This window comes from Chanos chanos, chromosome 4, assembly GCF_902362185.1.
Source record: "Chanos chanos chromosome 4, fChaCha1.1, whole genome shotgun sequence".
Classification (NCBI taxonomy): Eukaryota; Metazoa; Chordata; class Actinopteri; order Gonorynchiformes; family Chanidae; genus Chanos; species Chanos chanos.
The window spans coordinates 47340410-47355976 of NC_044498.1; the positions used below are offsets into that span (position 1 = coordinate 47340410).

The 15567-nt window shown below is 42.7% G+C and overlaps 1 protein-coding gene across 1 annotated transcript; it reads left to right on the forward strand.

Moving 5' to 3' along the window:
- Positions 1-6794: 6794 nt before the first annotated feature.
- On the forward strand, positions 6795-13756 carry dlk2 (delta-like 2 homolog (Drosophila)). The gene is made up of 5 exons (XM_030772386.1): positions 6795-6870; positions 10675-10732; positions 11077-11207; positions 12070-12214; positions 12937-13756. Exons 1-5 carry the CDS (start codon positions 6795-6797, stop codon positions 13754-13756), a joined length of 1230 nt encoding a protein of 409 aa, XP_030628246.1.
- The last annotated feature ends 1811 nt before the right edge of the window (positions 13757-15567 follow it).

Consider the following 15567-nt stretch of genomic DNA (forward strand, 5'->3'; position numbering starts at 1 on the left):
CATTTCAGTTAGAAGGCTTTAGGTAGATTTCCAAGACTTATCTGTCTGAGAGACAGATGTCTCTCTTTCTCTCTCTTCTACCTCTCTCTCTCACTCTCTGAAGTCACGGCGCAAAAAATAGCCTATAGGTTTCCTCAGCGAGCTCCCACTGTCTAATCAGGGCTTACTTTAACGCTGTTGCAAACAAGTTATCTGACAAAGTGCTTGGTGACAGCAAACAAACTTGCGCCTCACTGAACTCAATGGGGCTCTAAAGGGTGAGATCAGCCCCCTTGGGTCAGAACCCCTACGGGAGAGGTACGCTGCAGTTTGAGAGGGTGTGAAGTAGAGCATACGCGTGTGCTTCCTTGTCATCTGAAAGAGGGTGAGGGGAGAGTGCCACCTTCTTCAAGCTGTCTACGGCTAAACATACACCAAAATAACCCCACAGAGACGGACTGGCCGCTGCATGGTCAGAGAGCTGAGAACTGGGCACTTCAAGGACAGAGGATATCAACGCACATTGATATCAGGATCAGAGAAACGTTAGGTGGACCCTCACTATCTACTTTATATCTACAAATTCTTGTGAAGTCCATTCAATCGTCAAAACGGTAAGAAAAAAAGCAAAAAAATAAAAAGCATTGTCTTTTATATAGCTGACAACTTTTAAGAATTTCTTCCAAAAATTTCTAAAGACTGAGGTGATAAAATAACTTAATTTAAATGAATGTAATGTTCACAGATGATATTTGCTGATCGTGTCCAGTCTTTGTCAGTTACTGATTCACTTGGCTTTTTTATTGTACACTAGCTCTTTCAGTAGACCTTCTTTGCTTCTGAAAATGATTCGCACCATTCCATTGACAATCTTTCAGACTTGCAGAGGATTCTGTTGCCCCTGATGTTGTCACATCTGTTTTAAGCATAGGTGCTTGTAAGGTGCTTGCAACTGTTAAGCTCCGAATCCACAGACAAACAGACTGCTGAAGTCTCCACAGCATGAGAAAGTCCAGCAGCCAGTTAACAGAGTTCATAAATACCATCCCTTCCTAATAAAACGCTGACAGACTCTATAATCTAGTCTTGTTGGCACATCTTCAACTGCCCTGGATGTAGATAGGATACAAGCAAAAGCGAAATGAGGACAAGTGGGTGTGTATATTTGAGTGTATGAGAATTGAGGTGGAAAAAGAAACAGGGATTGTTTGGTGTATTTTGCGCAGTGAGGCACTCTTCATAAGAATGCATAACTGGTTCTCTTTCTTTTTAACAATTACACTGTTTCCTTGTTTGTTTTCCGTCTGCTGAATCTCATGCTCATTCGCATTAACAATGCAAATTCAAACAGCATCCTCAGTAATTCAGTTAAAAAAAAACAGCTTTGAGTGAGTAATCCCAAAAGCTTCAAAGACTGCTTGCTCTTCTGCTCTCCAATACACAGACTGACACCAGGAGCAGAAAAAAGTATTATTGGAACATATGGTAATGAGAGACATAAAAAAAGCCTTTATTGAGTTCTTTGCCTTATTATTACCTTGTGAAATTGAGCATTTACACTTGATAGAGATAAAGAGAAACTAAAATACTCTGTATTTGCCATATGTGCAATGTTCAGGCAATATGTTCAAAAGCCATGGGAGGCTCCGGCAAAGAATCCAATCTTTCATTCTCTCTACTGTCCAGATATTAGCAGCATCCGTTTTCTGTTGCTATAGAAACAGTGATCACCACGGACACACAACACCAATGTTCCAGAGGGTTTCTTTTAACGGGATTATTCTGTGATCCATCCATAAGCTGGAGATACAGAGGGTCTTTATAGCACTATGAAGCTGGTATAAAGGTGATGGACCCTACTTATGAAAATCCAGCTAAGTATTTGTGCTAAAGAGACTTTTATCTTCCTCTTTACAATGAAATTTACAAATAATGTGAATACCAAAGATGTAAGGGTGAACACACACACAAAAACATAATTAAACATAATTAAACTAGGCTTGAAAAACACAAACGGGTTGGCACTGCTAAGGACATTCTGTTTTAACTCAGAAGTTTTTAGGATTCAGTGTATTTATATATGAGACAATACAGTATCGCCGTTACTGTCTTCACTTGTTTCTGTAGCAATATGAAAAAACCATATCATCTCGTTGTCTTCCAGAATCAGTTTTTTTTTTTTTTTCACAATTCACATGATTTTCTGAACCATTCTTGCTGATTTTCATACAGACTGTTACAGCTACTGTAGCTGCCGTATCCTGATGTTTCTGAAGGAGATTTATTTTCTGAATTTAATTTTCAGGGACAAATCAGCAGAATGCACAGGAGCAGCAGGTATTGGGACCATTTATATTAGACCAAAACAGGCGGGATTCCAACCATGGAATTACATGAAAAGGTGTTGAAACATGTGGCTCCATGGGACAAAGAATTCCCTGTCCCAGTTCAGAAATATTTTATGTCAAAACCTCTAGAATATGTCTACGTTTCTTTATCTTTGATACGCTGTTCCAGAAAACACGGACGATATCAAATCACTCAAATCGTTCCAGTAACGCATGTACTGCATCCATATTGCTTCATACATTGTCCATTATCGAAACAAATGTAATGTTATTGAACATATTAACCACAAAAGCAGTACACTTAAATCACCAAAAATTAAAAGCTGAAATAATGTAACCGTATCGGCAATTGGTATCTCAAGGCACGTCTAAACAGTTTTCTAAATTGCCAGTTCCTATTTTCGGCAGAGGCTATAGTTGCTTGATCAGAGGGGGGGGGGGGAAGGTAGAACAGGAAGCATTGGCCCTCTGAGAGCAGTGGACTGAATGCTATAATTACTGTGTTCCCAATTTCCTCTACCACTAACATTACAATCAGACCATTTGAGAAGTCGCTTAAATGTGGTCTCAGTGAAATGTGTTTACATGTATGGTTAGAGTGATAAACACACATCATTATCCCAATATAAACATGGGCAAATTGACCAAAACAAATGAGCCCTGGGGTACTTTTCTATTCATCAGGATGCAGAGGGATATAATGTCCCACTGAGGGAGAGTCGAACACATTTTCAAAGAAGTTTTTCAGATAAAGCAAAGTGGGCAGAATTTCTGTCATAATAACGTCTGTCAGGTGGTCAAGATCAATGTCCATTTTGGAGCGGATGGGTAAATAACAGCAGGTGTGTTTTTACAAACACTTCCAGCAATGTAATGTTTTTGTTTTTTTGTTTTTTTCTGTAGTTACTGGAATACAAGCGGTGCCACTTATATAAGAACTGAACTATTCACCCGGCACAGAACTGAAGTTTCACTATGACAACCGTCAAATCCATTTCCGACATAGAAAAAAAGATCTGATATGGCGTCATTAGAAGTATTATAAGTCATAAGTATATAGTCAACAAAAAGTAGAGATGATATTCCTTTTCTTAAAATGAGCGTGAAAAACAGTTGCCACATATCCAGCCGGCATCAGTTTACATTTGCATTAAGGTACAAACACTCTTATGCATTTGTGGTTGCTTGTCAGGCATTCATGGACGGACATGTACATACCTGTTTTAAAACACAGCACAGGCCTCATACTGCTAAGATAATCCCCTGAAAAATGATTCCTTTCTTACTATCGCCTGCAGTGCAATGTGTGGGCACATCAGCTCTCCAACCAAACCGTGTCTGTCTCCACAGCAACAGTATAAGCCCTCTATTACCGCAAGAATGTACTCCAGCATTTCTGCTCAATTACGGACGTGCGTTTGTGGACAGCATTCTCCAAATCTTAGGCAATCCACTCTGTTGTCCCTGAATATAGAACCGGAGGGAGGTCTATCATACCCAGCATTCCCTCTGCTCCATGTATTATTTGGTGCTATTATACAGCAGTAAATTTAGAGGACAGTGAGAGCTTACAGAGGGATAGTACATAGTGTTGTCAATCATTCTGATAGCTTGTCAATGTGTTCTGTAAGTGTGTGGAGGTGGGAGGGGGGGGGGACAGTGGCAAATGGTGCCTGTCTCTTTAAGAGCTGTGTCTTAGGCAGGTTGTGCTGTTGAGAGGGGAGGTGGATCCTTGTCTGTCTTTATTCTGCCTCTAATTTTCCAACGATCTTCTCTATCCACAAACAGTGCCAGTCTGCTCTTGAACCAGTGTAAGTGTTTGTGAAAATGAGGACAGCTAGGGTGCAGTAGCTTTTATGGGGTTTTCTTTTTTTTTTGGCGCATGCCTGTCCACTTTCACTTGAGGATTCCTGTACCCTTCTGAACTGGCTTCCTACAGTACAGGTGTGTAGCAGTGTACTTAAGTCTCTCTGTATTTTCTATACTGTCACTCCATTCCAGCTTTTATCATCAATTTTACTTCTTTCAGCTGTGTTGAATACGCACCATGATTCGTACAGGTGTGGACTTTTTGTGAAGGCAGCAAAATTTCACGAGTGTTGTCATGCTTATGTACCTTTCCATGGGTCTCAAGAGGAATAACTTTTGTTTATCTTATATTCACAATATGACAGCTGCTTTTTTAAGTGTAGCCATTTAAATTGTGTTGTATAGCTCTTTGTTAACTCCTCCACAGTTCACAGCACTTCTGCTAAGCGTAAATGAGTTCCATTTTTCCAGTGTTTAACGTGTAATAACTACAGAGATATTATAGAAAATGTGAGAACACTCAAATTTTTTGGTCTTAATCCTGAATTCTGGATTATTCAGTGTCTCCTTCCATATGGTATGATCTTCACTTGTATGTGCACTGCTTTGTTTTTGAGATTGTTTTCTGTATTTAGCTATGTAAAGATAACAACAATCCCTCCTCTAATGATTTTACTGTTACACTTAAAAAATCTTTATCATAAATTTAGGAGGAAATAGATTTTAACATCTGACACTAACACGAATCCCAACAGAAAAAAAAAGTGATTCTGTATCCACATAGTTTTTTTGTTTCCTGGAAGAGCAGAGTGGTGTTTCTCTATCCAAAAATGTCTGGTTGCCATCACAGTTGTGAACGTGAGAAGAAGAAAAAGAAAAACGCTGCCAAGAGATAGCACTGGAAAGTTAAAGTCACACTTGGCTGTCTCCCAAAACCATTGTAAATACAAGCCTTTAAACTCAACGCGGAGCGTGACTGTGTGTTGTGGTCAACCACAGCAGATTCGGCTGTAGATAAATGATTTTTTTCGGCTCTAAAACTGAACTTGTGTTCATTCTATTTCTTTGTGTCGCCTGGATTCAGTCCTAAGTTATATTAAAAAGGTGAAATCGGGTAGAGCTGCACAGAATGTGTTGCTTGTAACTGTAACTAGAACTATCTGTAATCACACCTAACAGTTATACACTTTGTCTAATGAGTCAAGGGGGGGGGGGGGGGGGGGGGGGCACATCTGACTGAAGAATATCACAGAAAAAAAAGAGAAAACATTTCCCAAAGGATGTCTTCATGGTTTGTACAGCAAAAAAAAAAAAAAGAAAGAAAGAAAAAAAGTGTAAACTGGATGTTCTCACTTAATTTTCTCCCAATCTGTAACCCCTCACGTTAATTCAATGTGGACAAAAATATGACTTGAGGAAATTATTAATAAAGTCAATTATGAAATGAAGGGTTATGTAACTATAAACTGTTTATTTTTAGTCTAATCGTGAGGCAGGACAGAGAGTGCCCAACTGATAACTGCATACATGGCATCCCCACTATCAAGGACAATAGACTATTTAATGTGGCACGAGAGAAAGCCTCCTATTATGGAATTTAAACTCCTCTCGGGTTTCACGTTCAAAGCATTTCCAAAAAGTTTGTTCTCATTAGCGGCTCAGAGAGCAATCCATTAAGCTACTGAGATGGGAGGGTGGGGGGGGACGACAATGGAGGCCATCACAGTTCAGGAGCCAGATCCCATCAGCAGTACCTGGATCTAAAGATGACAATTGGGAGATTACCGGGAAGGATATGAAAATGGCAACCAAGGGTGCAGTGAAAGAAAATATGCCCTCGCGCTATCTCGATTCTGAGAACTCTAAAGGTCAATTTTCCATTTCACTCACAGTGTCAAGGATAATATTATCTGGGTAAGAAGTTGAGGACTTGCCTGATTAAGATCATCAGCGAGACAGACACTTGAAACTGAATTCAACGTGCTATAAGTGGATTCACTCATCCTCTGTAGTAATAAGTTACAGTTGTGCCTCACTGAAAGAGAGAATGGAGATTACTGTGTGCTTTAGGAACACACAGTAACATGTGAGCTACACATTGGGATGAGGGGACTTACAATAACCTGCCCGGCAATGGTGGCTTCCATTTATGTGACCATAGAAAGTTTCCTTGTCCAGAGTATTGTAAATAGGCAAAACAAAGTGGGGGAAGAGAAGTGCGGTCTTGTTATGAATGTCCACCATAAAAGATTCACACAGCTGTTTAAATTATTGAGAGAGTGTCTGTTGGCCGTTCCACGATCGTGTTTCGCTCCGTTTGATCTTTAGGGGGTTGAGCGAGCTTACTCAGCGTAAAAGCGTTCCTAACGCAATGTGCCCCCTTCTGAGTAGCCGGGACTTGTACTGTAGGCGGACTAGGCTTCAACACTCTGAACTCTTTAATGATAACTCATCCTTCCGAAGTCATTCAAGCTCAAGTATACAGACTTGCTTTACGACCTCGCAAGAGCTCACTAACACCATGTGTAGGCTTTCTATTAAACTACTTTCATTCTTAAAGTAGCATCTTTGCATCAACAATCCAAAAAAAATGGATTATATATCTGTGTTCTTTAATGCTAACGAGAGATGAATGCTCATTTCAGATTTCCCTGGATCATGAATCGGAGAGTTCCTGTATCTCTGCTGCTCTGGAGTGGCTTTGTTTTGCTCATCCAGTACTGTGGGGGTCAAGGTAAGTCAATCATGTGTACTTCCGCAGATGGTCAGTGTGTGATCACTTCCAAAATAATAATAAAAAAAGAAAGCCAGAGTAAACACAATGTCAGTTCTTGTGTTTACTTGACCAAGTGACAGCCCAGTGAGGTCCGAAAGCGTACGTCTTTAATTGTCACCAACCATTAAGAGTAAGATCATGTAATTGCCTGCTCAAGTTCTTACCTCTGTTGGTTTGGGGATGGGTTGTGGGGGGGTCAGCTGGGACGGAACTCAAAAGTAGTTTACACGTGGCACCGAATCCAACATAGAAGCTTAAGGGCTTTGTTCTTTCTTTCTTTTTCTTTCTTTCTTTCTTTTCCTTTTCTTTTTTTTCTTGAGGCAGATGACAAGAGAATTCCCTTTGAGAATTTAGCTGTGAAATTCCTTTCGGGGTAAAGAATGTGATTAATGTGTATACAAGCCCCAAGGGTGAGGACAGAGGAGGCAATGTAACAAGAGGCAGTGTCAGAGTGTGTGTGTGACACGTGTGTCAGGGGCCAGAGGTCAAGATTCTGAGTTGCTTGTACACTGCTGCGAAAAAATTTTGTGCAGCCAGGGTGGTTGGTTTTGGGTAACTGCAGTAGCACTTCCTTCTTCAGTCAGCCCTCAGGAGACGCGGAGCCGGCGGGCAAGGCATAGGCGTATCTTTGCATGACCGTCCTGACTAAATATTTTTCTAGCCGCACAAGCAGGTGAGTGGATGCTGGGACTGAACGATTCTTAATTTCATAGAGGATCCGGTTACAGCTCTCTCAGCTCTAACAGATCCTGCAAGCTCTGCCCTGGATCCTTTGCCTTCACCCAAATCTGGGGGTTAGACTCACACGCGGCACACGCTGCTGGACGTGTTGGCTGGCGGCAGGCGCACACAGGCTGTCTGGGGATCAAAATGGAGGAAACTCAAACCTGTGCTTTTTACTGGCACCAGTGCGTTGGCCCACGGGCAGGACGAGCAGAGTGTATGACAGGGTGGGATAAAGTTTCAGGGCCGGAGTAAATTTAGCTCCTCCGATGTGAACACGCAGCCCATTCTGTGTATGTGCTGAATGAGGTCCCTCCAGAGGCAAACGGGAGAGATTGCAGCCCCCAAAACAGTGCCAGAGAGGGGAATAATGCCTGTGGCCCCCATTATCATAAGCAGTCACATAGTAGCCAACCCCCCCCCCCCCATAAAACACACTGTGCGAGCTGTTGGCAACTCAGCCATTGATGCAACTGAAATGATCACTATGACCCCATTGGCAGATAACATGTCATTATCCAAAACAAATAAGGTTCCAGTATAATGGATGCACTGCCCGCTGGCCAGCAAAATGTGCGTGCCTGTCATTTTTAATCGTGCAAGAATGGTCTTTGTGAAGTGTTGCGGTTTCCAGAATGTCTTAAGCAATCTGTGTTCCTTTTGTACCTGTCATTACCTCGGCTAAAACAGTCTGAACAGTCGCCGAGGCAATAAAAACAAAGTATCTCACTGGCACTGATCACTTCCTTTCTCTGTCTGGGCACCGCGTCAACTGGGAGGTTCTTCAAAAGATGCATGGACGATGCAGTATTGGAACAGAGGAGGAGTACAGTTGAGAAAAAAGCATGGCGCAGGGTTGGGCCGTGGCTCTTAATTGGTGCCGGAATGAAAGGCAGGCAAGCTGCTGTCCGTGACTGGGCCAGAGTAGCCCTGTTTGAATGAGAATGAGCACGTCCATACTCTGTGCTGACCGGACCACTGTGCTCTCTCTCTCTATTGCACTCGCACACATTCCTTTCCTTTCCTTTACCGGGTGGCGTTGACCATACAGAAATTCTAATCTATCATCTTGGCCTCAAGCAGGACCACCCATTATGCTCCCGTGTTACCGACGAACATCACACCACACACATGCATTGTGGTCTGGCAATGCACAACTATGAGCGTCACCGGAAGATGGCAAATTTAGATTGAAATGGTATTTCTCGCTTCACTGCTTCAGAATGTGAGCCTGACAGTGTTTTGGACCTCCTGTACAATGAATGGGACGCATGGGCCATTGTAAAGGACAGCTAGGTTTTCTTTTAGACCTTTAAAATGGAACTGCGTTAAAATGAACAGTTCATGACAATGAACAGGTCTTGCAGACACTGTAAAACCAGCACTGTACTAAAGTGTACACTGAACAATATCGTTTTGGCCACAACTAGGTTTAATCCTTTCCAGAGAATCTGATCTATTATAGTCCTACAACATAAAACAATTTTTCTAGGGTACATATTCATAAGCACAATAACATAAACAACACTTGCACTTTTCCTCCATACTGTTAAGGTCTAAGAATAACCTAAAGGGAACAGAGGGAAAACCTATTGTTCTATACGGCCTATATTTACTGTCTCTGTGTTAAGAACACAAGCTAATCCCAGACTTTCCCAGCTGTCTGTATTTAAGAGATTACACATAATGTTGCTGTTCTTCTGGATTGTTCCATGGCTCAGATAACACTTAGTACTTTCCAACTGCTGACCCAAAGGCAGCAGACTGCATTGTTAGAGATCCACTGTGTTTCCGTGCATACAGGGCTTTAGGTGGATCAGAGTTAATAATTAAAAAAAAAAAAAAAAGTCTTCTAGTGATCCAATCCATTCTTTCCCGCTGAGAGGATGACACTGTCCTTTTGAGTTTTTTTTTTTTGTTTTTTTTTTTTAAATGCTTGGTCATTGTCAAATAATTTCAAATGGGGGTGGGGTGGTGGTGGGCGCATTTTACCTTGTCTACAGAGACGAGAAAGCAGATATTAAGTTTTAATTCAGCTGTGAGACAGCAAATGACTTCTTCAGCCACAGCCACCAGTCTATGTCTATACAAACATGGACATTATTCCACAGTATTGGTCACACTTCCAGGGAAGTAAAAAAAAAAAAATCTTGTTTTGTGACTTATATGATGTAACAGTCGTTGTTCCAAGTCTGTTGTGAGAGTGTTCAGAGGTAATACTGGGGTTGGGACCTTGACTGTGAATTCCAGCGATGTCTAGGCGGAGCTCCCACAGGTGGGGGCATGATCACATTCCTCTCCTCCTACTACACACGCGCCCCTCGTGCCGGTCACCACAGACACACGCGCAGCTTGGCAAACGCCTATCTCCCCATCACTTCAGTGCAAAACTAAACAAACAATGGGTGCAGCAAAGCCAACATACACCACCCACTAAGAACAGAATCATTTTCCTCAAATATTCCTCGCAAAAGTCACCAGACACTTAGCCTTTGCCTAATGAAAACACTGAATTCTTGTTTAAAAAACTAAAAAAACCAGCAACATTAAGGAAATCTCAGTTAATTAGCTGCTTCTGTTTTCGATGGCTCCTGCCAGTTTCTCGCTGGTGACTTGTCAGAACAAATACCCTTCAGGCAGCTTCACAAATGTTTGTGTACAGCAGCCTTACGGAGTGAGACAGCTGTTATGATTCACGAAGTTGCCCAAGTACTACACAAGCTGTTGTAAAGTCACACCGTGCACGTCTGCAAACTGTCAAACAGCCCGCAGGGAGGTTAGAACTTGTCACGGTGAAATGACCAGCTTCCACCAGCAGTTAAGTGAAGACATATTTACAGTTTGAAACAAAAATGGCAATACCTGGAAAATAAAATGTGGCCCACTACCTGTGCTCAAACACTGCGGTGACTAGAGAAAGATGGTAGCCCTTGGAAGACTGTCCATTAAATGCTTAACTTAATTATGAAAATGAAAACTACTAGCGATGGAAGGAACACTGTTTCCTGCTTCTCACAGCTCTCTCTTGTTTTCTTCCAGTCTTAAACTGCACGTGTGACCAAGGCCATGGGAAGTGCGACGAAAATGGCGAATGCAGGTGTGGGTTCTAAGTGTTCGTCTCAACATGAACATTGCTCTTTGCTTACCAAGGTTAACATGAAAACTATGCATTCGAATCGTTTGTTAATTGGTAAAAAAAAACATTCCGGATACCAATTACAGTCCTATTTTAATTCAACCACACTTGCTATTAGGCTCGGACCCGTTATTAGTTGCAGACATCAAACCAGACGACAAATAAATAAACTTGATTTAGCTCGAGCGACCTCAAGTGTCCAGCAAGCGGTACTTCAAAAAGTTCTCTACGGACCAGCATTACAGAAAATGATTGAGTCCACGCTGAAACGCTAACCTTGAAGCTGACTCTGTACTATCTGACAGGTGTGACCCGGGTTGGGGGGGACTTCGATGTGACGACTGTGTCAGAATGCCAGGCTGCGTCCACGGCTCTTGCCACCAACCATGGCAGTGTACCTGCGAGCCCGGGTGGGCGGGGCGTTTCTGCGACAAAGGTGACTTATACCCCTTTTCCACTGCCGCGGTGCCGGTGCCGGTGCCCGATCGAGCACCGGCACCCGCGCTTTTCCACTGACAAAATACTGGTGCCGGAGCCGAAAACTGGCACCGGCACGGCACCTACAGAAATGCTGGTCCCAAAAGTTGGAACCGCTGACGTCAGAGGCTATGCAAATAAAAACCACGCGAGAACCAATCAGTTCAGCGTTTGATACGTGACGTTCTTTAGAGAGGCGGGAGTAACAAAAAACGTCTGACCAAGTAGCGGTAGGCTAAAGGATATTTGTAGCATGAAAATATGTATATGATTAAAAGATGCATGAGTAACAGTTTGTGTCTACATCAATACGGGCTGTTGTTTACATGTTACATGAACGTAGTCGGACCCAGAGTGGTAGAAAAAGACACTCTCTCTCTCGGCTCTGGCTGGTGCAATTAAACCACTTCATGCAGACCTTCATTTAAACACTCGTTTTAACTTTTGAGCTAGGTGACAGACTTACTATTTTCATGAATTTTGCCCCCAGAGCGAAAAGTTCTGGGACAAAATTCGTGAGGTGTTTCGCTGTGTGGAAGCCTAGCGTAAAAGTAAATTTATAAAGAGCAAGCAATGCGTCCTGTCCGACATTATTTTTTCCCCACGGAAATTACCCAAACTTTCGCTATGTAGCGTTCGGTTCCCAAACCAGTGGAAATGCGGGCCGGTTCTCAAAAGGCACCAAGGCAGCACTGGCTCCGCACCGGCACGGGCACGGGCACCAGCACCGTCGTAGTGGAAAAGAGACATAAGGCTGTCGGTTAACGATACGAATTGTTTTAATATTTCTTCTTATTAACATGCGACTTATATGTGTATAGATATCGATGTATGTGAAAAGGAGCAGCCATGTCAAAATGGGGCCACTTGCTCCATTAATGAAGCAGGCGAGTACAACTGTCTCTGCCCTGACAATTTCCATGGGAAGCACTGTGAGTTTAAGACTGGTCCGTGCCATAAGACAAGGTGAGTGCATTACTTTAATTGATCAAAGTACGATTCTTTCCTAATGCTTTTTGAATAATTTCAAATGTGCTTTTCATAGGTAGATCATATTCAATCACATTCATACTCAGAAAATCCTTTAATTTATCCTCCCATACAGCCCTCCATTTGTTATCATAAAGTATCTGTGAGATAGAAATTAAGGGAGAGAATCATCTGCTCTTTAACTTGTGTCTGTGTGTGTAATCTGTGAGAGATTTGTCCTGACATTCCTATGCATGCACAGCCCAGCCAGTGAGGCAGCCTGGACAATTTGCTGCCTCAGGAGAGCAATCATGTAATTCAATGGGCTCATGACTGGCCCCTGTAAGAGCTCACTAATGCTAACACACTGCAGCCCCCCACAGTTCTCCTTCACAGAGGACAAAAAATGGACTGATGATGAGTGGTTTCCAGGGAAACCGTGAGGCTATGGCAGGGGCCAGGTGTAGGATGGGGTTTTTTTGGGCACAAATCCAGTGCTCAAATAAAATATCATCTATGAATATTTACTGTGTCCGGCTTTCGTATAAGCTGGTAAAGCAGGAGTCTGATGCTCTTTTGCAAAATGTTCATGGTTAATCCTCTCAAGCTCACACAGATTTACTGGAGCATTTTAGCCCTGTATATATATATATATATATGTCTAAAATGTTTTTTTTTTTTCTCTTTTTCTTTAATTTTTTTTTGTTGTTGTTTACCAGGTCCCCTTGTAAGAATGGTGGGCTGTGTGAGGACCAAGGTGGCTACGCGTTACAGCTATCCTGTCGCTGCCTGGCAGGCTTCACCGGGCCACGCTGTGAAACAAACATGGATGACTGCCTGATGCGGCCCTGTGCCAACGGTGCCACCTGTCTAGATGGCATCAATCGCTTCTCTTGCTTGTGCCCCGCAGGTTTCACGGGACGATTCTGCACCATAAATCTGGACGACTGTGCCAGCCAACCCTGCCTAAACAGAGGCCGCTGCATAGATCGAGTCAACAGTTTCCACTGCGTTTGTCCCCCGGGCTTCACTGGAACCACCTGCGAGGTCCCGTTTTTCGGAAGGTCACGTGAAACCCAGGCTCCCAGTAGGGGCACCTATACCGGGGCCGGCGAAGGGAGAGGAGGGGCATGGGTCACCCAGACCAGACCTAGTCCATCCACCCATTTGAACCTCTCTCACGAGGCCACAGCCAGTGGGAGCGAAGGCCGTCTGCTGAAGATTTCAGTGAAGGAGGTGGTGACACAGAAAGGGACAGGGGGACTGACAGAGGAACAGTTCATCACCCTGCTGGTGCTGGGGGGCATGACCCTGGTCGTGGTGGCGCTGACGGTCGGCCTGGTGTTGCGGGGGCAGCTTAAGGACCGCTGCGGGCACTGTCGCTGCCGCTCGCCCTCGTCGCACTTGAACGAAACCCGCCACCGCCAGCAGCCGCGGAGCCACCTGGCGCCTGCCGAGCAGGAGTGCAAAATCAGCTTCCTGCAAACCCCCGTGGCGCCCGAGCTGGAGAAGAAGAAGCTCAACACAGACGTCATCTAGAGCCATTCCCTTTAACCTGGTGCTAGGAAACAGGGCAGAGACTGCCCCACCACTCTCTAAGGAAGAGAGCCATGCTCTTATGTGCCCTCAACACACTCTGATTGAGAGAGAGAGAGAGAGAGAGAGAGAGAGAGAGAGAGAGGCAGATGAAGGAGCGAAAGAACTGGCAAACTGCGAGTTTGGCCATTGGTAACATTCACCAGGCTACTGGAACGGAACGGAACGCTTCCACAGAGTGGAACACTCAGCCCAGAGTCCAAACGCAGTAGGGAGGCAAGAGCGTGAGATGGTAATCGCCAATTAAAAATTTCAGTGATGGAAAAAAAAAAAAATCTTCCGGAAAAAAAAAAAAAAAGAAAGACATTACAGCTCATAAAAGAGTGCACTCAAAATTAAATGAAGTGCAATGACTTATTCAAAAATTTAAATGAACTTACCACTACTACTCATGAGATCAATAAATTAAGCCTTAATGAAAGATGATTGGTAATGAATGCTGCCAGTTCACAGTTCTGAAGAGGCTCTTGAGTCTAACCTCTTTGTAAAAACGATTACAAAAAATGATCATTGTAAAAATTTGCCACACTATTATACTCAAAGTTGGACTCTTTCCACGACACTCAGAACGCTGTGAATTTGGAGAGACGGCTGCCATCCGAATACCCATTGTTTTTAGAGCATTTACATTACATTTTGTAATTTCACAAAAAATTGTTTTTGTACTAAGAAAGATTATTGTAAAAAAAAACAAACCCTGCCCATACCATTATTGTGTTACATAAAACAGTTATATAAAAAAAAAGCGGAACTAAAAAACCTTGAAATGTATCAACAGTCCATTCATAGATACAGAGTTACAAGTAATCAGTAGCACTGTGTACCTGCTAAACAGTATTTTAAACTATAAATGTAATTTATTATTGTAATTTATTTGTGGAAATGTGTTTGAACATTGCAATATTTACTATTTTTGATACTGAATTCCATGCATTAAAGTTGTGAACAGTTTACACTCTCTCTGACTGAATTTACAGAACACCTTTTAAGATCATTTTGGCCCTGGTTCAGCCGCTTGTTGTCTTACATAAACAGACAACCAATACAGAAAAGTGTTTTCTGACTACAGGAGCACCACATGACGACTACAAAAGCAAATTTGCTTTCACACAAATTGTACCTAATACTTGAAGAACAACTTACCTACGATTGGGCTTCCATCTATCTATGCGCTCACTGTAAGCATTTTTTAAACTGCTCACTCTGTCTGAGATTTTGACTAATTACATCTCGCTGGGTTTGAAACCTAACCTCAAAGTTCCACCCTGATGCTAAATCTTGCACGGGAAGTGACAGCCAACCAGAAATAACCTGACACTGGAGTCCAGACTTCCCGTGAAAGAGAGCTCCACTTAGTATCGCAGGCTCACTGGACACGTCAGTCTAACATACTGATTCACGCCTTGCCTGCTTCTGACACGCAGCCTGTCAATGGAGTACAGACCCAGTAGTCTACTGACATTTAAACAACTTATTTACATTTCCAACTACCTTTCTTATTGCAAGAATCGAAAAGTGACCCATTAAATCCACAAAGAGGTAATAAGTTCTCTCTTGCTTTGTCCTGGGAGTAAGGTCTGGATTTTCCATGATTCTATACATTAAACTTCTGAGTTCAAAGTTCTGAGTTTAATGGAGCCTAACTATAAAGATTCTATAGACCAGAGTTTTTTTTCTTAGTATTCTATACATACTGATGAATATATGACATATATATGATGAAATGTATAAAATGAACTGATTTAACTCAAGCA

Coding starts and splice junctions, on each gene's coding strand:
- dlk2 (XM_030772386.1), top strand. CDS start 6,795: ATGAATCGGAGAGTTCCTGTATCTCTGCTGCTCTGGAGTGGCTTTGTT. Junction 6,871..10,674: donor CCAGTACTGTGGGGGTCAAG/GTAAGTCAATCA, acceptor GTTTTCTTCCAG/TCTTAAACTGCACGTGTGAC. Junction 10,733..11,076: donor GACGAAAATGGCGAATGCAG/GTGTGGGTTCTA, acceptor ACTATCTGACAG/GTGTGACCCGGGTTGGGGGG.